This window comes from Hemiscyllium ocellatum, chromosome 30 (assembly GCF_020745735.1).
Source record: "Hemiscyllium ocellatum isolate sHemOce1 chromosome 30, sHemOce1.pat.X.cur, whole genome shotgun sequence".
Lineage (NCBI taxonomy): Eukaryota > Metazoa > Chordata > Chondrichthyes > Orectolobiformes > Hemiscylliidae > Hemiscyllium > Hemiscyllium ocellatum.
The window spans coordinates 41,688,594-41,716,361 of NC_083430.1; the positions used below are offsets into that span (position 1 = coordinate 41,688,594).

Genomic DNA, 27,768 nt, shown 5'->3' on the forward strand with positions numbered 1-27,768 from the left:
TATTTTCATCTAATGGAAGTCTCACAGGAAAGGTTGCCTATCCTACATTGCCAAGTTGGTGCGCTACCTTCTGCTGCAGGAAACACCTTTTCTTTTTAAATTTGCTTCTGAAATCTTAATTTTCTACGCAAATAGAATACCTGCTTTTTTACATCCTCAGCACCTCTGGCTCAATTTTCTTCCACAAGCAACTAGTCACGTGCACTTCTTTTAATTGAGTACACTGCACCCATGGCTCAGTATGACATCCTCTGCACTCGGGAGCCCAAATGTAAATTAGACGACTGCTTTAAGGAATATTTCTTCCTTCTTGCAAGCATCGTCCCAAATACCGTCGTTTTAATTCCACGGTAGATTGTGGTGCTAGAAAAGCACAGTCGGTCAGACAACATCCAAGAAGGAGAGTCAGCGTTTAGGGCATAAGCCCTTTAAATCAGGCCTTCCATCAGGAATGTTCCCATGTCCGAAACATCAATTCTACTGCTCCTTGGATGCTGCCTGACCTGCTGTGTTTTTCCACACACACAACTGATCTCCAGTCCTCAATTTCTCCCATTTTAATTCCATACATTTCCTTGATCACCCTGCCAAAGTTCAACAGATCAGTTACTGTCAAGCTTTTTATGTGGCACTTCATAGCCTTCTAGACTGTGCAACAAACAGATATAAAAAGCATGCACCACCTCTCTTCATTGTTCCCTTTCTTTACACGTTTTAAAATTTTTGTTTTCAGAGCACACCTGCTCTAGCCACATCGGTTTCTTTTTCTGCTCCATCAACATTCTTGAACAAGAGACTGTCAATACCTCTCTACCAGTCTTTATTTTTTATTTCTCACACCTTTCCCTTGCTCAAATTACATCTAATTTTTGCTAATTCCAGTAATGGTAACTCTTCTCTCATATACTGTTTGTGTACCAACACAATAGTACATGAAGTACTGATGACTAAGACTGGGTCTGATTACTGCAGTATAATGAAAAATATTGCTACATTTCAAGTTAATATTCTTTTTAAAAAGTGCAAATTGAGCACTCGTGAGGTTAATGAATAATGCTGCATCCATTACAAAATTTTATTAAGCGCTGCTTTTTTAAAAAAATGTATGCTTTGCTGAAACTTGTAAGTGAGCAGACTATCAAATTAGTCCAAACTAATATTTTAGGGTAGCAAGCCACACAATACAGCTAATGCAGCATGTAATAAATATTAAATAATATTTCTAACTTAAGACCAGTACAACCAATTAAAACTTCAATTTTGTCACGTTAAACATTACAGCTAGCCACAGTAGCAGTGCACACCATCTACTAGATGCACTGCAGAAATTCAAAGACCCTTAGGCAGCACCTTCCAAACCCACAACCACTTCCATCTAGAAGGACAAGGGCACTGGTGGTGTTCCCAAGATCCCCTCCAAGCCACTCATCACCCTAACTTTGAAATATACCACTGTTCCAGGATTTTGACTCAATGACTGAAGGAATTCCCTCCCTGCTGGTATTGTGGGTCAACCCACAGCAAGAGGACTACGGCAATTCAAGAAGGCAGCTCATCCCTATTTGCCCTAAAGGTGATGGTGATGAGCTATCAATGCTGACCAGCCAGCAATGCTCAAGTCCCACAAGTGAATAAAAACCACTAACTTTACTACTAAAGCTTCATATTTCTATTATCTTAACATTTTTGACATCACACTTTCAACCCCATTTCTTAAAATGCTCACTTTCCAGTGATGCAGAAACAGAATTTAGCAGCTATTTGCTATTCTTACATTGAATACAGTTAGGGTTAAAATTTTCAATGTTACTAGTAGTGCACCTAGTAGTCTGAGGGCTTAATAACCAAATGAGATTTCACAAAAAAAATGCTTAAAATGAGATTCAGTGGACAAAGTCAAAAGCCCAGGCAGTACATTCATTTTGATATTTTTAAAATTAGAATTGAAATTAGAGCACTTGAATAGAAAACAGCCTACATCAGTTTCACGCAGCCGTTAGTTATTACATTCAAAACAATGATTAGATAAAGCAAAATATATGGTCAATTCACAAAAGAGTAGCTCATAACACCCAATCTGTCTCATTTAAAGACTTTTGTCTTCTGAAAATATACAAACCATCCATGTTAATGACTTTTTCCAAAGAAAAACCTTTTATATTCCATTGAACACTACACATTGTACACAGTCCACACTCACCCTGTTTTTGCATTGGAAACCATATTTAAATCTTTGGACCAATCACTGTACTTAATCACTTAATATTAATTGAAACTAGCTTTCATTACATGTTACCGTAAACAGGACTTAACTTACATCTGTTTCTAGAAGATGACACACACCTTGGTACAGTGATCACTGATCATAAAATTAGAACATAGAACAGTACAGCACAGAATAGGCCCTTCAGCCCACAATGTTGTGCCGACCACTGATCCTTATGTATGCACCCTCAAATATCTGTGACCATATGCATGTCCAGGAGTCTCTTAAATGTCCCCAATGACCCTGCCTCCACAACTGCTGCTGGCAACGCATTCCATGCTTTCACAATTCTGTAAAGAACCCGCCTCTGACATCCCCTCTATACTTTCCTCCAACCAGCTTAAAACTATGACCCCTCGTGTTAGTCATTTCTGCCCTGTGAAAGTGTGTCTGGCTATCGACACTATCTATGCCTCTCATTATCTTGTATACCTCAATTAGGTCCCCTCTTCTCCAATGAAAAAAAAAAGTCAGGGCTCAGTCAACCTCTCCTCATAAGATAAGCCCTCCAGTCCAGGCAGCATCCTGGTAAACCTGCTCCAAAGCATCCACATCTTTCTTATAATAGGGCAACCAGAACTGGACGCAGTATTCCAAATGTGGTCTAACCAAAGTTTTATAGAGCTGCAACAAGATCTCACGACTCAAACTCAATCCCCCTGTTAATGAAAGCCAAAACACCATATGCTTTCTTAACAACCCTGTCCACTTGGTTGGCCATTTTAAGGGATCTATGTACCTGCACCCCAAGATCCCTCTGTTCCTCCACACTGCCAAGAATCCTATCCTTAATCCTGTACTCAGCTTTCAAATTCAATCTTCCAAAATGCATCATCTCACATTTATCCAGGTTTAACTGCATCTGCCACCTCTCAGCCCTTCTCTGTATCCTGTCAATGTCCCGCTGCAGCCTACAACAGCCATCTATACTGTTAACGACACCTCCAACCTTTGCGTCATCTGCAATCTTGCTGACCCATCCTTCAATCCCCTCATCCAAGTTAATAAAAATTACAAACAATAGAGGCCCAAGGACAGAGCCCTGTGGAACACCACTCACCACAGACTTCCAAGCAGAATATTTTCCTTCTACTACCACTCGCTGTCTTCTGTTGGCCAGCCAATTCTGTATCCAGACAGCTATGTTCCCCTGAATCCCATTCCTCCTGACTTACTCAACATGTAAATAATTTGAATGAGAACACGAAGGCAGGGTTAGGACTTTTGCTGATGACAAGATTTGATGGCATTGTAGACATTGAAGGTTTTCAAAGATTATAAAAAGGATCTTGATCAAATGGGTCAGACTTGAAAATGGCAGATGGAGTCCAATCTGGATAAATGTGAGGCATTGCATTTTGGTATTACAAACAGGGTAGGACCTTGGGTAATGTTGTTGAAAAGAGGGACCCAAGGGTGCAGGCAAAGAATTCTTTGAGGTTTGCATCACATATAGACAGGGTAGTTAAAAAGGCATTTGGCATGCTTGCCTTCATTGCTCAGTCCTTTGAGTAGAGAAGTTGGGAAGTCTTAGAGGTTGTACAGGACATTGGTGAGGCCTCATCCGGAGGCCTGTGTCCAGTCTGGTCACCCAATTATAGGAAGGATATCACCAAGCTGAAGAGGGTTCAGAAGAAATTTACCAGGATATTGTCAATTACGGAAGGTTTGAGTTATAAGGAGAGGCTGGACAGGCTAAGACTTGTGGCACTGGAGCATAGGAGATGGAGAGGCAATCTGACAGAAGTTCATAAAATTAGGAGGTATAGATAGCTACCATTAACACACTTTTCCCCAAGATGGTGGATTTCAAGACCAGAGGCACTCAAGGTGAGAGGAGTGAGCTTTAAAGATGAGATAATTTTTTGTGTTGCAGAGGCTGGTTAGTGTGTGGCATGAGCATCCTGAAAAAGGGGAGGATGTGGGTACAAATACAATGTTTCAGAAACATTTGGAGGAACACATGAATTAGGAAAGATCTGGAGGGATATGGGCCAGGAGCAGGCAGGTGGGACTAGTATAGTTTGGGGATTATGTTCAGCTTGACTAGCTGGACCAAAAGATCTCCTTTCTGTGCTACATGACTATGTTCTAAGGGGCAAATACAGCTTCTGTGAGCAATTTTCATTTTTGATGTTTTAAAGTAAATGCTTTCAACTATTTCGTAAATCGTCCCAGTACGTTATAGTCCCACATTTAATAATAAGTATGGAGAGCTGCAGTGGCCATTACATAAATAGCAGGAAATTAGAGGGTCTAAGAGGTGATGTAGCCAAGTACAGGTCAGACATGTGACCTGGTGCTCAAACTGATTGGGTGTTGTATCAGTCACGTATGTGCCAAGAGTGTTGTTAGAATGTGGCTGCTCTACAAATTATGGTCACAGTGAAGGGCAAATGCAGGCTACCAATGCTTGACAAACAGTATGGCAGGGGATCAAAGATGGAACTGGCATCAGGAATCCCAGCACTGACAAGTTCTCCCAGTAACGGCAAGTTGGAGAAAAGTCAGTTTAGCAATGAACAAAGAGGGCTCCCACAGGAACTTGTTAGGTAGTTAATGAGGAGAGTTTGGACATTTTCATGAGTAAACTAGTTAGGCTCCATGAAGCAAAACCTTAAGAAAAATAACAGCCAAGATTTGATGGTTCACTCCCATGTTACAGACACCACGATCCAGCAACAGGAAGCTTTTTTTTAATAAAGCAGTTCAATGTAAAATTGGGTAGTCATATTTGGTCTTCTAAAAACTGCAAAAAAAGTAGCAAGAAAAGAAATCAGTTCGTTACTTCCACAGGCTACATTTCCCCAGGAAGTAATTGAAGAAAAAACACTTTACAGTATATGCACAAAAACCATTGTACCAATCGACATAACAGATTCTAAAATCTGTTAGGTGAAAATGATTTCCCTTTATATTTCTAAATGGCATTTAGAGTCAGTACTCCACACCAGATGCTGCAAGACAACCTTTCAGATAAGTAGACTTTAATAAAAAAAGTGATGCATGCACTTATGAAAAATGGCTTACTTTCTTACTAAAAGTGAAATGTGCACATCTGTGTAACGTTTGTCTGCACCTGCATAACAAATTTTGAACACAGCAGACAATACTTCCACGATAATCTATTACAAAGCTCCCTGAAGCACTATTGTACAATTATTTAAACAAAGACTTTAGTTGCAATAAGAACAGTCCTAATTTCTTGAATGCACAATGCAAAGATAAATACCAACAATCAATAAATATCAATTGGAAAGTTCTTGAGAAACTCAGCATCCACACATCCCAATGGCATTCTGGTTCTACCTTGAGCACATGGACTACAGTTGTTCAAAGGCAGCTCACCACCACATTAAGGGCAACCAGGGACAGGTAATGAATGCTGGCCCAGCATAAACCAACATACTCCTGTAAAAGTAGATATCATGGTTTTGAGCCTAAGCCCCTGTAACTTTTCAAATACCCTTTCAGGGACCAAAGCCCAAAGTTTCAGACTTCATGTTAATCATTTAGTTCCGTTACAATTATCCAAAAGTAGTACAATTAAAAGCATAACATTCATAATCAGTATCAATGTCACTGAATTTATATTAATTGATTTCACTTAGGCTCACATCAGGTAGGCAACGTTTCAAAAAAAAAACCATGGAACACTGAACCCACAATACTTTGGCTAAAAGAACTAGTTTCAAACATTGAACTTTTAAAGATGAGTGCACTCAGTCAAAACAAGATAATAAATTTTGTTTGACAGTCATGTTAGCAGATGCTGGAAATCTGAAATAAACAAGATGACAAATTCAGGAGAGACAATGGAGCAAGAAGCACTTCTCATTAAAACATTATCAACTCAACATGTTAATAGTTTCTCTCCAGTTAGTCACTGCCTGACCTGCAGAGTATTTCCAGCATTTACCAACTTCAAAATTATGTTAGCAGCTTTATGCGATTTTGAACTGATAACCCTCAATTAGAATCAGACCATGGATAGTAACAATGCCACTGCAAAGAAGAAAAAGCTGCCAGGCTGTTTATAATCTATTAACTATTTCTTTCCATTAGACAAGTTATATATAGTCAGAGTCACTCAGCATGAAACAGGCCATTTAGTCCAAGCTGAACATAATCCCAAACTAAACTAGTGCCACGCTTGACCAATATCCCTCCAAACCTCTCCTACTCATCTATCAAATGACTTCAAGATTGTAATTGCACCCACATCCACCACTGCCTTGGAGGTTCATTCCATACACAAGGCACATTTTTGAAGAGAACGGTTCTTCCTTAAAATCTCTTTCCTCTCACCTTAAAAATACACCCTCCAGTCTTGAAATGCCCCCATCCTAGGGAAAAGACCACTACCATCAACTATCTACACCTCATTATTTTATGAACTGCATCAGGTCACCTCAATTTCTTACATTCTAGTGAACAAAGTCCCATCCTATCCAGCCTTTATGGATCAACCTTTCCATACCCAGCAATATCCTCAAATCTCTTCTGAACCCTCCTCAGCTTAGTAATATCCTTCCCATAATTGGGTGACCAGAACTGGACATCGTATCCCACAAGAGACCTCATCAACAATCATGTACGACCTCTACATAACATCCTAACTCCCATACTCAAAAAGGATGAGCAATGAAGGCAAATATGTCAAACACCTTTTTGACCATCCTGCCCATGTGAGAATTTTTAAAATATGTATCTGCACCCCTAGATCTCAGTTCTAGAACTGAAGGCCCTACCACTAACTGTATACGCTCAACCCTTCTTGCACAAAAACACACTACCATGCATTTATCCAGACTGAACTGCATCGGCCATTTTTCAGCCCATTGAACCATTTGATCCAAATACTTTTGTAATCTTAGAAAACCTCCTATGCCAATTTTAGTGTGAAAACTTATTAACCATGCATTTTATATTCTCATTCAAATCACTGCATAAATGACAAAAAATAAAGGACCTATAACCGAACCCTGTAGAATACCACCGGTCACTGTCCAAAAAGCAATCCTCCACCACTACTGTCTCCTACCATTAAGCCAATTATGTATCCAATTGGCAAGCTCACTCAACCCCATGTGACTTAACTTTACTAATTAGTGTACCATACAGAACCTTGTCAAAGGTTTACTAAAATCCAAATAAACATCCACTGCCCTGCCATCAGTAACCTTTTTGGTAACTTTCCCAATCAGGTTTCCTTGTACAAAACCATGCTGACTACCCCTAATCAATTTTTGCCTCTCTAAAAATGCCCATAAATCCTCTTTTATAATCACCTCCAACAATTTACCTACTGAAGTGAGACTCTCAGATCTATAGTTCCCTGCTCTCTCCTTACCACCTTTCTTAAACATTAAGACATTAGCCCTCTTCCAATGATTGGTACCTCACCTGTAGTTCTAGCTGATGCAAATATTTCTGCAAGAGGTCTCAATTTCTTCCCTCACTTCCCACAATGTTCTGGGATATATTATCTAGAGTCACAGATGTACAGCACAGAAACACACCCATCAGTCCAACTAGAATCTAGTCCCATTTGCCATCACTTGGCCTATATCACTCTAAACATTCCTATTCATAAGACTTGTAATTGTACCAGTTTCCACCACGTCTACTGACAGCTCGTTCCATACATGCACTGTGTAAATAAGTTGCCCCTTAGATTTAAAAGGAACTTTTGTCCCTTTCTTAAATCTATGCCTTTTAATTCTGGGCTCCCCACCCCAGGGAAAATACCTTAATAACCTTATCCATACCCCTCATGATTTAATAAACCTGTGTAAAAGTCAGCCCTCAGTCTCCACTGCTTCAGGGAAAACAGCCCCAGCCTACTCAGCCTCTCCCTGGCAAATCAGGTCCCAGAGATTTATTCACCTTTATATTCTAAGGCCTCTCAAACTTCCTCTTCTGTAATGTGAACTGTTTTAAAAACAAAGTTTATTTCTCTGCATTCTCTAGACTCCATTTCTTTCTCCACATACAAACTGGGCTTATATAATTACATTACTCACTGAAAAAGAGATTCATTTACAGGAGCTATTTCAACCAATAATGATAATACAATTCAATTCCATAAATCCTCTTTTATAAATCACCTCCAACAGATGATGACGGATCAAACAATGCTGAAGCCAGAGACTTTCCAAGTTTGCAATTTTTCTACCAAGGATGGCCACACTAAAAATTTAGTGATTTTGCTAGTCAAAGTTAAGCCTTCATATGGAAATAAATTAGAAATAGGACTTAAAATTTAATTAGCAGTGGTAGAATGAACCTATGACACCAACTACAAGTCATAATTTCTTCTGCCAACATAATTTGTTCCAAAATCTGATTTATTGGCATAAAAAGTACAATGGGTCTGAACCATTAATATCCAGATCTAAGCAATTTACAATTTATGAGGCAGAGACAGAGGACTATTTCTCCAAACTACAAAGCTTTACAAGATGGTAAACCAGTCAATTGATATTTATTTAATTCTGGAGTCAACATCAAGTAGAGAAATTTGTTCAGATCAGGCTACTATCCCAATCTAAAAGATCAATGGGGCTCAATTACAACTGGCAGCTTTCAGGAATAATTCAACATCCTGCACAATGAAATTTGAGACACCAGAATTCTGATTCTCTTATGCAATAAGCTTCTTTCAATCAGGGCACAGGCAGTTTGGGCTAAGCACTTAAATTTCTGAGGTATAGCAATACTGCCTACACCATACTCCTGTTGAGGGGGGTTGGGAAAGCGAAGGTGCAACAGCAGTAATTCCTAAATGCCAAAATTTTAGACAGATATAACAAATAGAAAGACCAATGCATCCATGTGGCAGAATGACCAAGGATCTAGGTAGAAGTGCAGGGAAGTCAAATAGTCTTGGGTTGTATCATAAACACTTATTGGAGCGTAGATAAAATTTCAGTTGTTTTTCTGATTCTGAAAAACAAACTTAAAAAATGACTCTGCACTAAATCTATGTGGCACACCTCATTTTTCTCCCAAGTCACTCCAAATATTACTTGTGATGAGTGATTTATACTGTAGACCCAATCACTTTTCTCAGTTGTCCTCCTGTTTGATGGGTCAAAAAAAATTGCATATGCAGGTTTAATTTCACAGTATGTTTAAGCAATACAATAAGGAAGTATTCAGAAAGCACTAACCAGCTCCTCTGAACTGCACAAATACTGAAGCAGTTAGTGCACAGGGAAACATTTATTACAAAGTACATCCTGAGATGCTTAAGCTTTACTATATTTATTGCTTATTTCACAAAACTATTAATGTGGTAGCTTTGTATCTCATTTTTTGGAAAGATAGCTAGCTCAAAAACAGTGATAGTACTACAATTAGCAACTACATTGAAGCCACTAGTAGCAATATTGCTCTCAATACTGATCAAAGTCTGAATCGCAATCTCCTACAGTAACAAAGGCCAAAAGTTCAATGAATAAATGCACAATTTATTGCTGCTGAATTCTGATCTACAATTCAGGATGATCCCATTGTCCACTGTTGGTTTGTTCAGTCGTTAGGAAGTGGGCATTTTGGATGAGTAGTGAACAGCAAATGTGTTACCCGAGAGTACAACGGGATCCTGATCTGATGGGCTGGGACAACACTACTATTATAGAACAAGCCAAACAGAGAACAGCCAGGGAATTCCCAGAGGCAAGGCACTCATCCACCAATTCAATCAATAAGCACATCGACCTGGACCCAATATACTGACCACTGCAGCGGACAGCTGGAACTGACAACTGGAAGCGGCAGATTCAAACCACTACAAATGCCAGAGGAAAGATCACAGAAGCACTTCACAGGAGGCTCCCAAGCACTGAGGATGCCACCTAGACAGGGGATGAAATGTCTGCAACACAAATTCCCAGCTCGGTGAACAGAACCACAACAACGAGCACACGAGCTACAAATCTTCTCCCAAACTTTGAAATAAAGCAGTTGCAAATGCTCAAAATCAATTACTTGCCATTCACCTGAAAATGGAGTATAGGTCTTGATTAAATAAGAGATCGGATTGGTTTGTTAGCTACAAAATAATACAACTTGTGCTAGCATTGTCCTCAACACAAAACAATTTTGAGGGGCAATAAGGCGTGGGTGGGGGAGCTAAACCTATTGCTCTAGTGCTTCTGCTCCCCAATCAATCATTTTTAAAAGATCATAATACCAGACGACAGCATCACAGCTGGTAGTCCAATTCTTTGATGTGACATTTCACAATTGCCGTGTAAATATAGCAACTCATTTAAAAATATATTAGGAGGGAAGGTGAAACACTAGTGAGATTTGAACAAGAGGGTCTAAAAACTCTTACAGCATGGTTAATCTATATAAAAAAAGTGTATTGCATTTAATTGTCTATATTATGTAATCCTGCATTAGTTGGATAATCTGGTCATAATTAGTCTTGTTAAATTAAACTATGTAAATAAAATTCCTACTTTTTAATCAGTACTTTAAGACAGTCGACTGATAAGAAAGGAATTCCATTCAGGTTCAAACAGCCAAGAAGATTTTCAGCAATAAACTAAGTTAGGCTTGTCAACTTCAGCCTCATTAACAACCCAGCCAAGAATCTTCTGTGATATAATGAATCTGTGGAATTCTATCTCCAAGATAATAGAATGCCTCACTTCAGTCTTAAGGGGACAATTTTTTTTTCCTGAGATTATGCTTTTTGGTTCTAGAGTCTCCCAAAAGGGGAAGCAACCTCTCCACATCTATTTTGCCAAGGCCTTAACAATCTTCAATATTCAATATGTTTGCCTCTCCTTCTGAACTCTAATGAATACAGTCAAAGCAACCTGCCTTTGTGAACACTTTGGAGTCATCAGCAGATAACAAAACAGAAGGGAAAATGGAGAAGGGAGCACAGGAATGAGCAAAGAGTGCAGTATAGTACCTGCATATTGACTGGAATGGAGACAGCAACACCAGAAGTAAGTTGCAGATAATGGAGCCACAGCAAACCAAAAGGGGACAACAAAATTGGTCAACAATTCTATTATTTAAAGTGCAAGAAAACACATTTATACATGTTTGGACAAAAACTAGTTGAATAATGAAGATTATTGATTAACTGATATTAATCAGTGTAATTCAATGATATTGAAAACTTAACCGAAATAAAGAATCTACCTACTGCAAAGAATCACACTCAAAACTCTAGCTGCAAAAGAATGGTGTCAAGATCAGCAGATATTCAGAGCTTCCATCTGGGCTATGTAATTTACTAGTTGTTAGTAAGAGATACAAGAAGCAACCTTTACGGCAACATTAATTCTAATAGTCCATTTTATTTGATTGCTTCAAATGTCGAAGCAGGATAAAATCCAGAATCACTTAGTGTCATTTGTTCTTCCCGCCCGTGCCTTAAAGGTGCAGTCACTTATTTTCATTTCCTAGCTGCTCCTGCTGAATACAGGGTGACAAATATTGTTCTTAAAGTTATCATTGTGCATCACGCTAATTTTAAAACAGGATATGGACAGAAATGTACAGGTTGCTTTAAATGTTGGTGGGGTAAGAAATAACAATCCACTGATGGAACCTATAAAAATTGGAACAAAGCTCGTCAGCATCAGAAGAAAATGCATGATTTTAAATTTATTCAGCATAACGAGAGCTAGAATTATTTTAATTAATATTTCAACAGAGTCATTGAAATCAGGCAGGCCAGGGACAATTGCCCATGGTTAACCCCCTTCAAGATGGTGGATGCACGTTGCCTTTATGTACTGCTGCGTACTAATCTAATATGGATACTCCCACAATGCTCTTCAGAACAAAGTTTCAGGCTTTTGACCCAGCAACATTGAAGAAACTGCCACCTATGCCATAATCAGGATGGTGAGGGGCTTAGAGGGGAACTGGAGATGAAGGCGTACCCATACAACTGCTATCCTTTGACTCCAGAAGAGAGAAATCTCACATTTGGAAGATGCTGCAAAATGGGGCAATTGCGCTGAAGTTCACTTTGTAGATAGTAATATGATCACTGTGTGTCAATGAAGGGGAGTGATTGCTGAAGGTAGTGGAGGAGATCAAGCAGGTTGCTTTGCCCTGGCTGGCATGGAGGATTGAGTATTGGTGATTTACACAGATGTGGAGAGTATTTTTCCCCACTCCTGAACTGTGCATTGCAGATGGCGGACAGGTTCTGAGAAAAAGAATTCAGTAAGCAAGTTACTCCCTGTGGAGTTCCCAACTTCAGGTATTCTTGGGAGTCATAGTATGGTTGGTCCAGTTCATACTCTGACCAACACTAAACTACTTTCCAGAAAATTGATAGTGGGGAGTCAATGATTCATTAAGTAATTTTCTTGTTGGAGATGTCTGTTGCTTAACATATGAGACGAATGCTACTTGGTACATCAGTAGAAACCCGACTACCTAGGTCTTATTGCATATGGATAGGCATCGTTTCAACAAGGAGCTCATATGGTGAAGATTGGGATGTTCAATGCATCCCCCTTTTGGGCTTGATGAAAGGATGGCCATTGAAGCATCTTAAGATATTTGGATCTGAATTTGTCCTAGTAACTCTGGCAAAGTCTGGGGCTGTCTCCACCAACCATAACTAATGGGGAGTTTTCATCAGGATTCCCATTTTGCCAGAGTTCTTTGAGGGTACTTGTCAAATGATTCTTGATGTTCACAGCATTCACACACAACTCAATTTCAGCTGTTTTGACCATGTTTGGACCAAGACTGTATGAGGGATTGGAGCTGAATAGTCCTGACAGAAGCAAAACAACCAAAGATTACTGGTGTGCAAGTAACAGCACCATAGGCAATATCTCCCACCATTTTATTAAGAATTAGACTGATGAATAGGTAGTTGGCCAGGTTGTACTTTCCCTGATCTTTATAGACAGAACATAGCTGGACATTTTAAACATTGTTGGATAGATGCCAATGTTCAGTACAGCTACAACATCTTGATTTGAAGGTGCAACTAGTTCTGGCAGTCAAGTATTCAATGTTGTCATCAAATGCTGTCAGGGTTCAACAGACTTTGCAGTGTCCAGTTTGCAGCCAATCTTCCAAAGTTGCCGTTAGTTACCTTCTTTGGAAACAGAAGCTAAATACTGTTAACAACAATTCCAAACAACATAAGACTGGTAAGTTACAAGATCAATAATAATTTTTCTTCCTGTTTAGAAGACAGACAAAATGGGCCACAACATGACATTCTAGCTTCTCTTGGCAATGGCTAATCATATCAAATTTCAGTGGGTAAAACAATACCATTCTAGCAGCAATAAAATTTAATTAACAATCCAAGGTCAACTCCATTACTGGCAAATTGCAAAAATCAATAAAATCTAGCAACTTAAGAGTTAACTTCAAGAATGAAGTTGATGAAATAACTTCCTGATAGTATGCAGTAAAATGCTCCTATAAGTGTATATACCAGCTATTACAAGGGAAACTTACAAAAATTAAGTTGTATATTTCACGTGAAAACTCGAACACTACTTGTATTAAGACTATGTAATAGCATGTTACATTTTTCCAGAAACAAATACACGGACTTAAAATGGACTGACTACTGGCAGCATTTTACTTAAACTTCGTCCACATTCAAAACACACTAATCCAAGAGAGCTTAGAGTTTGAAGTTACAACACTTTGATACTCTACTTAATGTGAAACCAACTCATTAAGCAAGTGGCGATCTAGACTTTAGCAGATGAACATCTGACAGGTCACATACAATAAATTGTCAAAAAACAAAATTTAAAAATTATATACTTGCAAGTTCATCAAACCAGATGAACAATTAACAAATGGACCGTCTAGAAAGTATGCTGAAATTTCACTGTAATGGACAATTCCTACTATTTTATGTTCAATGCCAGGCTATTTCACTGATCTTTGCCCTATTACTGTCATTTGTAAGAACAGCCTAATTGGCTAAAATTTACAGGCAGCTGGTCAGCCCATGCAGGATTCTGACATTCATTATTTCAAGGGCAATTAGTTGTGGGCAACAAATGCTGATCTTGCTAGCAATGCTAACATCCCATGACAAAAAGAAAATTGAAAATTCTTAAGTTTAATTTAGGAAGCACCATGTGCTTCCTAAAAACTCTAAAACCAAGTGAAGTGAACTTTGGTGTCAGAAGCCAGATTCTAGACCTATTATTCATGTTTATGGGATAAAAGGGGTGCTTTTCTGTTCAAAAAACAAGTCTCCCAAAAAGTTGTTTGCAAAATGGTTTTGCAGAGTGCAATAGCTGAAACACTTAGTTACCTAATCAAAGCTCAAAAGCACTTCCATGTAGGTTGTCCAACACCATGAAAATTCAAATAGCAGCACAATTCTAGTCAAGCACATGTATAGATAAGGAATACTAGAAAACTGCAGTTGAAGTGAGCTGATCACAGTCCAAATACCTGATCCTATTCTACCAGTAGAATAATAGTGACTTCTAGATAGATTGAAGAAGAAACCTGGAATTCAAAAACAGCTGTGCACTAGATTTGGAGGACAGTAAAGCAAATGTAGATGGACAAGTTAAAATAGGTTAGATGACCTTGTTCATTTATACTGCCATTTTAGTAAAGCAAGATGTCAAGCATGTGATGCATTATCCAACTTTTAAAACAAAGCACAGCTGTAAGAACCATCAGGTCAAGGGCTTGTCCTTCAACCAAAAAGATTACAAGCTTCAGAGCAACTAACACTGTCACTGTAACTCACTCCTGACAACTAGAAAGGCGAGCAAGCAGAGAGCTGATCAAGCATTAGTCAAAACAACTGTGTTTCAAGTTGTACATATGTCATGAATAAACCCATCTTTCAGCTTGACATTTTCTAGCATTCTGATTTGCTCTGGAAGCTTGACACAAACACCAAGTCCATCTGCATTCAACAGCAGGAAGAAATAAAGGCAGCATCTACCTTGCAGATTCTGCATGCAAAGTTTTTGTTTGGACCCCCTACGTTACACAAAATCTTCCTGAACAACAACTATTTAACTTGGTCAAATTCAACTCGGTTGTGAAGGCACATTTACAATAAGTAATTAGAAATGCACACAGTAATGATTTGATAAATCAGGATCACTTTACTTCTACCCTTAAAGTGGATTTGCTCAGTGATCATGCAGTTTGCACAGTACCAAAGCTGCTGTCTATGATGGTAGGAAGTTGGGAGCATTGCAAGGAAGGTAGATCCCTTACATTTTTTGGCATTCACAATTCCGCTAAAGGTTCATATTGTCAATATTTTCAGTTGCTGGCATGACAATTTTTGGGCTCGTTTGTAAAGTTCTTCTAAATTATTTTTTTCTCTAAAAGGTATTTTACTGCCTAATAGTTTTTTCACACTGCTGCTCAGTTTTTTAAAGAATGCTTAGTCAATCGGCAAGATATATAACAAACCCATTTAACATGAAAAATTTAAACAAATAAGGTATTGTAAGAAGAATGACTGGGGTGGACATGAAATGGAGAACCATGCATAATCAATTCTACCTTCTGTTGAAACAGGATGACCAGCAAGTTTGCCAAAAATTAATTAACATTTGAGAGTAAAATTTAGAAGTTTGGAAAATTAGAGCGAAATTGCAATGGAATCAGAAAGCCATCCAAATGTTTGAGGTGTACATTCTGAAATTTTCATTTGCTATGCAGCACTTATTTAAAGAAATTCTACCCAGGTAACTACACAGATGTGCTAGTGGCTCTAAAGGCATTAATTTCTTCAAAATTTCAGGGTTAGGCTGAAAGTTATAAACTTTTAGTCACAATGACAGTGACATGGCTTTGTCTGAAGCAGTTCAAAGCAAACCTTGGCATTGTTAACAATTTGTTTTAAGTTCCAAAAACCTCTCAAGACTAATTAAATGGAGTTAGAATATAGGAGCTAGAATATAGGAGCCAGGTTAGCTGAAAACAAAACCTGTAATGTTAGGGAACATACTGAAGGTGCTGCTTAATAAAGCATCTTCCATTTAGCATGCAAAGAACAGTCTCAGATCCACATAAACAAAAGGAGTACAAAAAAAATGCAGATTTTAGAGCAATTGCATAATTTGAGTGCAGAAATAAGTGACTAGGCTTTTAAAACTGTACCCCACAATCACAGCATTGCAAAGACTAATTGGATTAACTTAAAGACTAAAATTATACTTGGAGACAAGAAAAAAATCAGGATGTGAAACTAGAACATATGCCATCTCCATAATTTAAAGTTTTACAGTGAACTGGCCAAACTACATTTGGAGCACAGTGAACATTTAAAAACAGTAGAATAGCAACATTTACATCCCAGAAGAACTTGGGAGTAACGTTTGTAAGAAAAGGTCTTGGAGCCAAAATATTTGGGTCAAACCAGAAATTGATATAAAGATTAAATCAGAAGGTTTGAGGGCAAAATGCCATTTGCAAGTAGTGAATTCTCATGGACAAGTAACCAAATAAAAAACCTTTGAAAATGGTAACAGTGTAAGTGTGTCCCTCTTCACACGACTGAAATGAGAGTGTGAATCCCAAGTAGCCAATTTGCAATCAGGAACCGGGGGGGGGGGGGGGGGGGGGGGGGTGTCTCTTTTTGTTGAAAAATAGGAACCGCAGTACTTCGACATAGATCAGCAAAACCAAACTTGACCAGCAGGAAGTTTTACTGGATTAAGAGATTGGAATTTGGCTACTGTTATGCTCTCAAATTACTAAACAGTAATTCAAAGCACGTGTTAAATTCATACAAAAGCAACAATTCAGTAGTTATAGCAAGAGATAGATTACCATTTAACACCCAATTGCAATTACAATTTTGGAAGACTGCTCTGACTCAAGCTATCCGGAATGTTAGCAGATAGAATGGCACAGTATTTTAACCAAACAGCCTTAGTTGATAAATTTAATTCATTTACAATGTAAGAACGGTGATTTAGGAAATCCATTCATCGATTTCTGTGCATCCATCAAAAGAATCAAACTTGTTTTACATGGTTTGGCGCAGCCTAGTGTTGGAACTGAAATTACATTCCCAGAGATCACACTTTCCGATGTGTCGTGTGGGCTTTAGGGGATGGGAACAAACGACTGCGTGACCTTTTGTCTTTTACGAGAAATAATGCCGCGTGTTAAACCAAAACTCGCTATTTCCCAACATTGAGAGAAGAAAGAAAGAGGACACAAACGTTTAGCGACAACTACAAAAAAAATAGTTTTGTTCACCCCAAAGTAAGGAAAACCATAGAGCCGGCTTGCTCTGGAAGAATTCCAGACGACTACGCATGTTAAAAAGAATCCCCCAAAGTTCCAAGCAAACTCTGTAGAGCAGTTCATACAAACTGTCCCGCCACCCTTCCAAACAGGGGGCTCGAAGATAACTTGGAGAGAAAGATGGGAGGGGGAAAGATGGGAGGGGGGCAGTGAGAGAAAAAAGATGGGGACAGAAAGAGGTTGGAGGGAGGGAGGAGGGGGGGGGAGAAGAGGTTGGAGGGAGGAGGGGGGGGGGAGAAGAGGTTGGAGGGAGGAGGGGGGGGAGAAGAGGTTGGAGGGAGGAGGGGGGGGAGAAGAGGTTGGAGGGAGGAGGGGGGGGAGAAGAGGTTGGAGGGAGGAGGGGGGGGAGAAGAGGTTGGAGGGAGGAGGGGGGGGAGAAGAGGTTGGAGGGAGGAGGGGGGGGAGAAGAGGTTGGAGGGAGGAGGGGGGGGAGAAGAGGTTGGAGGGAGGAGGGGGGGGGGAGAAGAGGTTGGAGGGAGGAGGGGGGGAGAAGAGGTTGGAGGGGGGAGGGGGGGAGAAGAGGTTGGAGGGAGGAGGGGGGGGGGAGAAGAGGTTGGAGGGAGGAGGGGGGGAGAAGAGGTTGGAGGGAGGAGAAGAGGTTGGAGGGAGGAGAAGAGGTTGGAGGGAGGAGAAGAGGTTGGAGGGAGGAGGGGGGGGAGAAGAGGTTGGAGGGAGGAGGGGGGGGAGAAGAGGTTGGAGGGAGGAGGGGGGGGAGAAGAGGTTGGAGGGAGGAGGGGGGGGAGAAGAGGTTGGAGGGAGGAGGGGGGGGAGAAGAGGTTGGAGGGAGGAGGGGGGGAGAAGAGGTTGGAGGGAGGGGGGGGAGAAGAGGTTGGAGGGAGGAGGGGGGGGAGAAGAGGTTGGAGGGAGGAGGGGGGGGAGAAGAGGTTGGAGGGAGGGGGAAGAAGTTGGAGAGAAAGGGAGGAAAGAGAAAGACCAAGAACCTTAAACTGGGTAAAAATAGGCGAAAGAAAACAAAGTTTCAAAAATCTTCTAAAGTATATCCATAATATATATTTAAAAAATGAGGAAAGGAGAGAATAATTACAACATTAGTAAAAACTTCAGACAAGAATTGAAACAGAAGATTATTTCTGAACAAACGTCTAAAGTGGGATCGTGTGCCTGAAAATAAAAGGAGAGAAAGGCAGGGGAGGAGGCTTTAGTTTGCCCTCCTGGTGTGTGGGTGGGGGTTGGGGTGGGGTGAGGGTCCAAGCTTTGGGGCTGGGGAGAGAGAGTGCGGGCGGCGCCAGGAAGGAGCGGTCGGGCAATAATTGTTTTCAAAAAAAAGGGAAGGGAAGGGAAGGGGGTGGGGAGAGATTAAAACTAAAACTTTAAATCCTAGCAAACTTTTTCCCCCTCCTTCCTTGTCTCCCCCCCCCCCACCTCTGAGGGGGTTGGGGGGGGGGCGGGTGATTGTATTTTCCACGGAGGAGGTGGTTTGAACCAGTGTCCGTCCAGTCGCTGGGCCCCTGACTGACTCCTGAGGGATACTCTTACCTTCATCCAGCAGCCGCTCCAAATGCGTGAATATCCCACAAAAGTTGGGCAGACTCGACATTAATTTCTTGTCGTTCATCAGCTGCATTAAATAATCGGGAGTCGGTCTCGGCTTCTCCTTCGTTTCCATTTCCCCCACCATAGTTCTTATCGGGTTTTTTTTTGTTTTTGTTTTATCCTCCTCTTTCCCCCTCTCCTCTCTCTCGTGCTTCACTCGGTAGATTTAGATGTCGGAATATCTACTTATACACATGTAGAGATCTATCAAAAACACTTCGAGGGTTTGGTTTCTGTTCTTCGCTACTTTGAAGCCGACCTTCCTCACACTTTCAGCTCCCGGCCGCCGTGTCTTTTTTTTAAAAAATAAAAAATTTTATTTAATTTTTTTTCCCCCCTCAGCCGCGACGGCGACACTCTCTCGGCCGCCAGCCCGCCCTTAACTACCCAGATCCACCGAGCCTGCTGCCGAGCCGCCTGACGTCTCCCCTGATTGACGGGCCGCTTCCTCCAATCGCCCGCCGCAGTGCGCCCTCCCTCCTCCGGCCGCGGAGCCCACCGCCCCTCCAATCGGAGGCCGTCTGCCGCTGGGGGAGGGGGCGGGACCTGCCACCTCTCAGCAAGTTCGGTTGCGGTGGTGCGGCTGAGGCCACGCCCCCTCCCCCTTTCCTCTGCCCCACGCTCTCTCCGACGCTGCGCATGCGCCCTGCTGCTGCCTGACAAAAGCACAGAAGACAAATTATTGCCTGTAGATTGTTTTGTTTTCATTCCACTGCGCTCTCTCTCTCACACACTCACTCTCTTTTTCTTTATTCCTTCCCTCTCTCTCCCGTTTTTCACAATCTGAAGAAGCTCACATGCGTGCATAGTTAGCAAACATTTCTATCTTTCTCCTGCAGTAGCGTTTTTGAGAGACGTGCAATTTTGCCTAAATGTTTACAGCTGTTGTGCACGATAGCATTTATCATTGCAACCAGTCAGAAATTAAGTGACTGTCTTGGATTTTTGACAAAATTGATTGGTGCTTTCTGCAGTGCATGCCATAACAGGTCATTTTTGTTTCTTCCCCTCAGTGCATGCCATATATTATAAATGCTTGTCTGGATAATACACTCCTAAACCTGTGCCTAATTTTCATTGGTATTTCCTTGAGGTGGCCTTTTTACTTTTCAATCTAATTCAAAAGTGCATTTTATTCAGAGTTTCACACCACATTATTTTAATACAGACTGGACCTGTTGCAGTAAATTTAAGTCACCGATTGTGTGTTTGTTTATTGTTCTAGATTTACTTGATTCATTTTGAATTGTTTCATTTTGTAGCAGTCATATAGTTGAAACTTGATAATTGTAGCTTTCATCACTGGAACAAGTTATATTTAGGGCATTCAATATTTCGAAGGTATTCAAATGATAAGCCTTTGAATGTAGAAATTGCAAAATGTCAATGTGACTGGCACGCCTGAGTCCAGGAGATGCAATGAGAAAAGCAACTTGCTTTTACAGCTGTAACATCATGAAGTGAATCTGTATCATATCAGCTTCAAGGTCAGTGTACTTTTCCTGAGGTTCAGTATCTAAAACGGAATGTATTACTCCAGTTGGAATTTGACAATGTTTCTGTTTAAAAACATATTACTTTTTCATGTTTTTAATTCCCCCACGACCGACAAAAGCCAACATTTTATTAGCCAACATTACCAAAACAAACCACAGGAGGAACAACACCTAATCTTCCATCTGGGCACCCTCCAGCCTGGAGGACTCAACATCGAGATCTCCAATTTCAAATAACCTCCCTCCCTGTCCCTTGACTCTCTTCCCAGCTCCTTACACTGCTCCTTGCCACGAACCAGACTAATTCTTTCCAATGACAACCAGGTTGTACCCTCTACCTGGCTTCACCTATCCCCACTTCATCACCCTGCCCCCTTTATCTGCAGTTCCCCTCACACCCACCCCCAGTCCTGAAGAAGAATTACACCTGAAATGTTGACTTCTGCATCTCCTGATGCGGCCTGGTTTGCTGTGTTCTTCCAGCCTCCTGCCTGTCTACCTTGGAATCCAGCATCAGCAAGTTTTTTTTTGTCTCCAACATTTTATTCAGTCAGATAAGTTGGCATTGCCAGTGGGGCCAGCATTTATATTATCCATCCTTAGTTTTGCTCGATGAGGTGGTGCCGGTAAGCTGCCTCCTTGAATCCAACTCAAGTGATTTTCTGGTACTCCTCAGAAGCTATTTAAGACTTAACAACATTGTGAAACTGATCTTAAATAAAGTTCACACCAGGTAATGCTGACAGCATCTCCTTATAAAGAACGTTTGAGAACCAGATAGCACTAATATTAGCTTTTTAACTCCTACTTTATGAATTGAATTTAAATTCTTAAGCTTCCATTGTGGATTTGAACTCATGTTTCCAGGCCTCCAGATTACAAGTCTAGTAATACAACCATTATGGTACTGTACCCCTGAGTTTATTAAATCTTTTGATCACTTCTTGTACTTGTGTATTATTGTTGAAGTGTGTGCAAACGGACATTCCTGATGAAGGGCTTTTGCCCGAAACGTCGATTTTCCTGCTCCTCGGATGCTGCCTGAACTGCTGTGCTTTTCCAGCACCACTCTAATCCAGAATCTGGTTTCCAGCATCTGCAGTCATTGTTTTTACCCTGTGCAAATGGACAACCAATTCATTCTGATATTCCACAATTCTTCCTCCCTCACCATTAAGCAAACAAGACGACTTATCCATCTCAGATTCAAAGCCTTTTTCATTTCTCTAATATGTAACTGCCATGGGGTTCATCCTTTCTTCGTTTATCTCTATTCATGTGTTGTAAATGGTTTTGTTTTAAAACAAAATGTCATAACTCCATATATTGAGATTTTTCTCAATTATCATTAGCCAGCTTCCTTCATGTCTGGTCTTTCCTGCATTACTGTATACAAAATCTTTAAGAGGCCTTTACAGTCTGCATACCTTGTAGTGCAGCTGCAAGTAGCAAAGTGTACCATAATTGATGGTTTTATTGTCCGTCTGTACTAGTAGGGAGGAAGCTGTTACCAAGCAATGGGAATGGGTGCAACTACTCATATATTGATGTAGAAACAGGAGGAGGCAATTCCTACTCGAGCCTTTTTCATCATTCTATGAGACCATGGCTAATCTGTCACCTAATTTCACATATAGTACCTGCTTTTATCACAGCATACATTAAATAAGAGTTGATGATGATGATGATAATGAGCCAGAATTTTCTTTTTGCCTTTTCTGCTAAAGTTGACTTCCTCAGTAACTATAGTTATGATTTTCTGCTGAGTGCAGGACAAATTTCTATGAAACCATTTTAACCAATAAGAAAATTTACCATTCATACACTCCCTGCTGCTCACATTAAAATGTTTTCCATTTAAATTCAGCAACAAGGGTTAGTTTTTGAGTAGTGGCAGATATGGTATCAGCAATTTGTAAATAAATCCACTGCTATGCAGCAAGGGGAAATCAAAGTGTAGTGTGAAATAACAGGGACCAATTTTATGAGGTTTTAGCACCACTGATAGAACTTGGCACTGTGCCTATGTAATTAGTAAGATCAAACTCACTCAAACTTATCAGGAATGGCTGAGTGGGCCTTCAGTCCCATGTACGACTAACCCCTTTTAAAGTGTCACCTACAGCCACCAGCCAGACATTCAACTCTTCTTTCTGTATCATTGCGCCCACATTCTTTTAATTGTGATTGCAATTAATCAATCCAGTTTTTTGTATGATCACTACCATCCCTTCCTAATTCCTGGTCAACCACAGTCCTTAGGAGATTGCTGCATTTCCTGATTTTATTCTTGCCAGTTAAATGTGCTAAAGGCAAAGTTTTCTGGGCAACTTTTCAATCTGACAGTTGCTTGTTGAAAGCAAGGTCTTCTGTCATAAAACTTGACTCATTCTGCCCTCAGTTCTGCCAACACAGGCAGATTTGTGACATGGGCCAGCTCAATACATTTTTACTGAATTCATAGAACTGTGGATGTAGTGAAAGCTGATGCTTTATATAAAGGTATCTTAAGACAAAAGGCTATTAGCACTTTCTCACAATGATACATTTAGTAAAATGGTGACATAAGTCTCAGTATTCAAATTTTGGAACATTCCATGTGTTAATCATGTACAATATGCTGATATGAGCATAAACGTCATAATATTAATACATGATACAGGCGCATAAGTAGTAGACTGACCACTTGAACCTCATTTGCCTGGTTGAATGGTGATCATGCAAATGATGCTGAGACTAGTTTCATCAAATTCAAATTTCTTTATATGACAAATTTAATCACCATTTGAATGTGCCATTCAACTGTAAGAGCTTAGGTAACTGGAATTGAGATTATACAGCAGAGATAATGTACTGCACACTCTTTGAATAAAGTTCTCCTTCACATATCATTGATATTCACTGAAACCAGTATAACAGAAGAAATCTTTTGGACGTGTGATTCATTACGTGATTTTTCCTTCCTGCGCCCCGTATGCAGTGCTCCCATACCATCTGTTCCTTAGTTATTTCCTTCAGTTAAAGGCTTGATAGCAGTATTTGTTGACAAAAACAAAAAGATGGATGCTGAGATTTTTTTTGTCCCTGGAAATAAAGCTTTTTGCTTTGCTACAGTGTGAAAAGTCAAAGGTCATGGTGTAACACATCATTAAGCTTGAAAAGCATAAGAGGTGAACTGCAAAGTAAAGACCAGGGCAAATTTTCTGATTTAAAATCTAAAGATTACAGGCAGAAGAGAAGACTGGTTTCCACATGTATTCTTAAACTTCAAAGATACAAATTAACCCTTTCAAAGGGACAGCTTATTTATACCCTCAGTCTTTCTTGAGTAAAAATTCACCATCACACCTTACAGACTGCATTGCCAAGTTACTTATCTTATCCTGCAGCAATCTCTGGAAACTAACAGAAAATCAGCAAGTACAGTTTAGTTAGTATCAACCTCTGAGTTTGAAAAGCTTGTAGATTGTATAGTTGATGACATTATACAGCGCCAGTGACCTCCTGGATAATGCACTGGTTAAGGAACACAAGATTTCATGGTTCAAGTTCTACCTGGGATGACTTTAGTTTCTGATTCTGTTTTGTAGGCAGTGCAATTAGCTAAATTGTCCTTGCAGAGAACAAGCATGAAATCATGGACCAAAAGGCCTCTTTCTGCGCTGTAGACATTTTAGGATTCTAATAAATTCAGAAACTGTAATGCATTTTTAGCATTGAAGCTGTCATGACCTATCGAAGACCTTTGGAAGAAGCCATAGTGAGGAAATTGTGGGACTGCACATCTTCATTTTCAGTCCACTTAAATTAATGGAAGGAAAATCAGGAGGCATGTAAGTGCATTTGAACATAATATATTCTAAGATTAGAGGATTTTGGAAGAGTGTTCCTACATGTCAGACCAAGATGGTGATTCTCTGCCATTGAAAATGGAAGCTGGAAAAGGGAGACAACAATGGAATAACATTCGACCATATAAGTGCCAGGCAATGACCATCTCGAACCCGAGAGAATCTAACCATCGTTTCTTGACATTCAATGGCGTTATCATCACTATATGCCCAAACATCAATTCCTGGAGGTTACCATTGACCTGAAACTAAACTGGACCAGCCATATAAATACTGTGTATAAATACTGTGGCCACAAAAGGAGGTCAGAGGCTAGGAATACTGCAGTAACTCACTTTTTGACTCATTAAGGTTTGCCCACCATCTATAAAGCGTAAGTCAGGGGTGTGATGGAATATACCCCATTGGTCTGGATTGCAGCAACTCCAAAATCACTCAAGACGCTTGACATGATCCAGGACAGAGCAGCCATTTTGATTGATGCATCTAAAAACATCCACTCCTTCTAGCAGCAACACTCTAACAGAAATTCACAAAGCCTCCTCTGACAGCACTTTCCAAACCTGTGACCACTTTCATTTAGAATGACAAGGACACCATCTGCAAGTTCCCCTCCAAGCAACTGACCATCCTGACTTGGAAATATATCATCATTCCTTCAATGTTGCTTCATCAGAAATCCTGGATCTGTCTCCCTAATGGCATCCTCCTGTCTCCCAACATCAATGCTGCTGCTGCTTCCTGTATTATTTAGTGCAAAATCTAGAGGGGCCATGAGGACTAGGAGTTAAGATTCACCAGGACTCATAATGTGGAGGTTAGGATGGTACATCATTCAATTCAGAGCTGACCAGCCCAATTCTTACCCTGGTCAATTCTGGTTCATTTTGAAATTCTACAAATGTAGAATTCTCATAGACAATTTATTTCTGCTTACTGCAACCTTAGACTACCTGACTTCAAGAAAGGGATTGACTTTCTCCTTTGTGGATGGAAGTGAGATTGGCTTTCGGCCTGCTTTTGTTTGGGTTGGTGACTTCAAGCCAATATCATCTTATTTTAGGAAAAAGATGCTAGAAATCTGCAATAAAATCAGAAAATGCTGGGCAGACAGTACTTTCAGAGAGAGAAACAGGAGTTAACATTTCAGGTGGGGATCCTGTGGTTAGAATTTGAAGCAGATTGAAACATCCACCCTGTTTTTCTCTCTCCACAGGTGCTGACTGTCCTATTGATTCTTTCACGTATTCCCTGTTGTTATTTCAGAGTTCCAGCATCTGCAGGATAAATACAGGTTGCTGTGTTGTTGATAATTAGCATTCCCGAAAGGTTGCTTCGATTTCAATTAACCCAGTGGCACTGGCATGGGAGATCACACAAGGGATGTTGTCAAGTAGAGATTAATTCATAGTTCCTTCCTGTGGGAGAGAAGTATAGCAAGGTGCCGTAAAGTTATATACATTATTGTCTCTACTCTCCCCTCAGAATACAAACTCATCATCTGGTGTAGTCTGTTGGAGTTCCTCCACAATGGACTCATTTCTTAATCAGTTCCAGATGAAGCCTTTTGATAGTGAGGATACATAGCATCACTTATGCAAACTTTGTAATGTTACACCTGCAAAAGCACTCCAAGCAGCACAGATTCCCCTTAAGCCCACAAAGCATTTACTTGATAATTGCACTTTTCCTTGCTTGCCTGTTTGATTGTCCATATGTCTAACTGATGAAGGGCTTATGCTCGAAACATTGACTCTTATGTTCCTTGGATGCTGCCTGACCAGCTGTGCTTTTCCAGTACCCCACTTTTGGACTCTGATCTCCAGCATCTGCAGTCCTCATTTTCTCCTCTGTGGGTTTTGCAATAGAAGGTGGAAATCTATTGTCAATCCACAGACCAAATCTCCCAAATATCAACACTGCAGCTGCTTACTTTATTCAAATAATGCACTCAGAAGCAACTGGCTAAAGAAATCAGCCAATTTGGAAAGTTAATCTCCCCCCACTTTTTGAATAAGCTGATCACAGTTCTCTGGATAAAAACCTGGAATAACTGTGCATGGTGTAAATCAGAAACAGAAACAGAAATTCCTGGAAAAGCTTACATCTGGCAGCATCTGTGGAGAGAAATTAAAGTTAACGTTTCAAGTCGAGTGGCCCTTCCTCAGAATTCTTGCAGTTCTCTGGATGTTTTTTATTAAAAGTACCACTTTATGCTTTGGTGTGGCCCTTCAGTGCAACTGGCAGATTAATACTAATCATTAATCTGGTATTTTCTGAAATGTTTGGCAGTTGTGATCCCCAGTGAGCCTTAAATCATGGACATTGTTATTCCATTATCCCTGTCAATAATACGCTGATCTTATAGATACTGGATTAGTGGTGCTGGAAGAGCACAGCAGTTCAGGCAGCATTCGAAGAGCAGTAAAATTGACGTTTCGGGCAAAAGCCCTTCATTATTCCTGATGAAGGGCTTTTGCCCGAAATGTCAATTTTACTGCTCCTCAAATGCTGCCTGAACTGCTGTGCTCTTCCAGCACCACTAATCCAGAATCTGGTTTCCAGCATCTGCAGTCATTATTTTTACCAACTGATCTTATAGATAGTCCTTCTTTAATATCATCTTCTCCTGGGTGTCCTACGCCTAAGTGTTTGACCCATTACATGAAAGTGTTGTAGCAGCCACGATATTAACAAAAGTGGCTTTGTTGGGTTTGATAATGAATTAATCCCATCAATAGCAGTTCTGAGCCTATAAGTATGCAGCTACTTTAAATGATTGGACACTTGGTTACTTTTGTGGGTGGGTATTAAACCTACTGTCATGGGTATGTAAATCTTCACCCAGAAGGAGTAGCATGTGCATAATGTAACCATTTAATTACTGTATCTGATTAGAATCCTGGAAACATTAATAGCTGGAAAGTCAGCCTCACATATCTTGCATCTTGAAGGTAGGGTGGGGAATATTAACTTTTAAATGGATAATCAATATTTTTATTGCAGAATCAATTCAACATTTGTAGGCAATATTGTTCCTTGTATACAGGGTCGTGTTATTCACAACTTTTCACTTGTTATATGAGTTATTTAATAAAAGTCATTCATTGTCAAGATAATATGAGGGTTTGGTATAGTTAAAGGCGAGGCATAAAATCAATTTAATGTTAAACAGAGATGCAGTGTTAAACCAATTCAAACTGTTTTTTTTCTACTACTGATATTGTTTCAAATATAATTCTAATTCTTTGAAATACAATTATTTGGAAGGACGACAGTGTGAATTTTCAAATCTTCATCGTTTGTTCTTTTCCAGAGATGTTGTTGT

General features: G+C 40.1%; 1 protein-coding gene across 9 annotated transcripts in view; it reads right to left on the bottom strand.

Moving 5' to 3' along the window:
* qkia (QKI, KH domain containing, RNA binding a) overlaps positions 1 to 19,512 on the bottom strand; it is a 106,097-nt gene extending 86,585 nt beyond the window's left edge. For 4 of the 9 annotated variants that reach the window (XR_009646326.1, XM_060847591.1, XM_060847592.1 and 1 more), the window contains exon 1: positions 19,037 to 19,512. Coding sequence is in view for 8 of the 9 variants with exons in the window: in XM_060847591.1 (XP_060703574.1) it covers positions 19,037 to 19,178 (142 nt within the window). In the remaining variant the exon portion in view is untranslated. The remainder of the gene's footprint in view (positions 1 to 19,036) is intronic. The other 5 variants (XM_060847589.1, XM_060847587.1, XM_060847594.1 and 2 more) reach the window with 2 other exon arrangements.
* Positions 19,513 to 27,768: the final 8,256 nt, after the last annotated feature.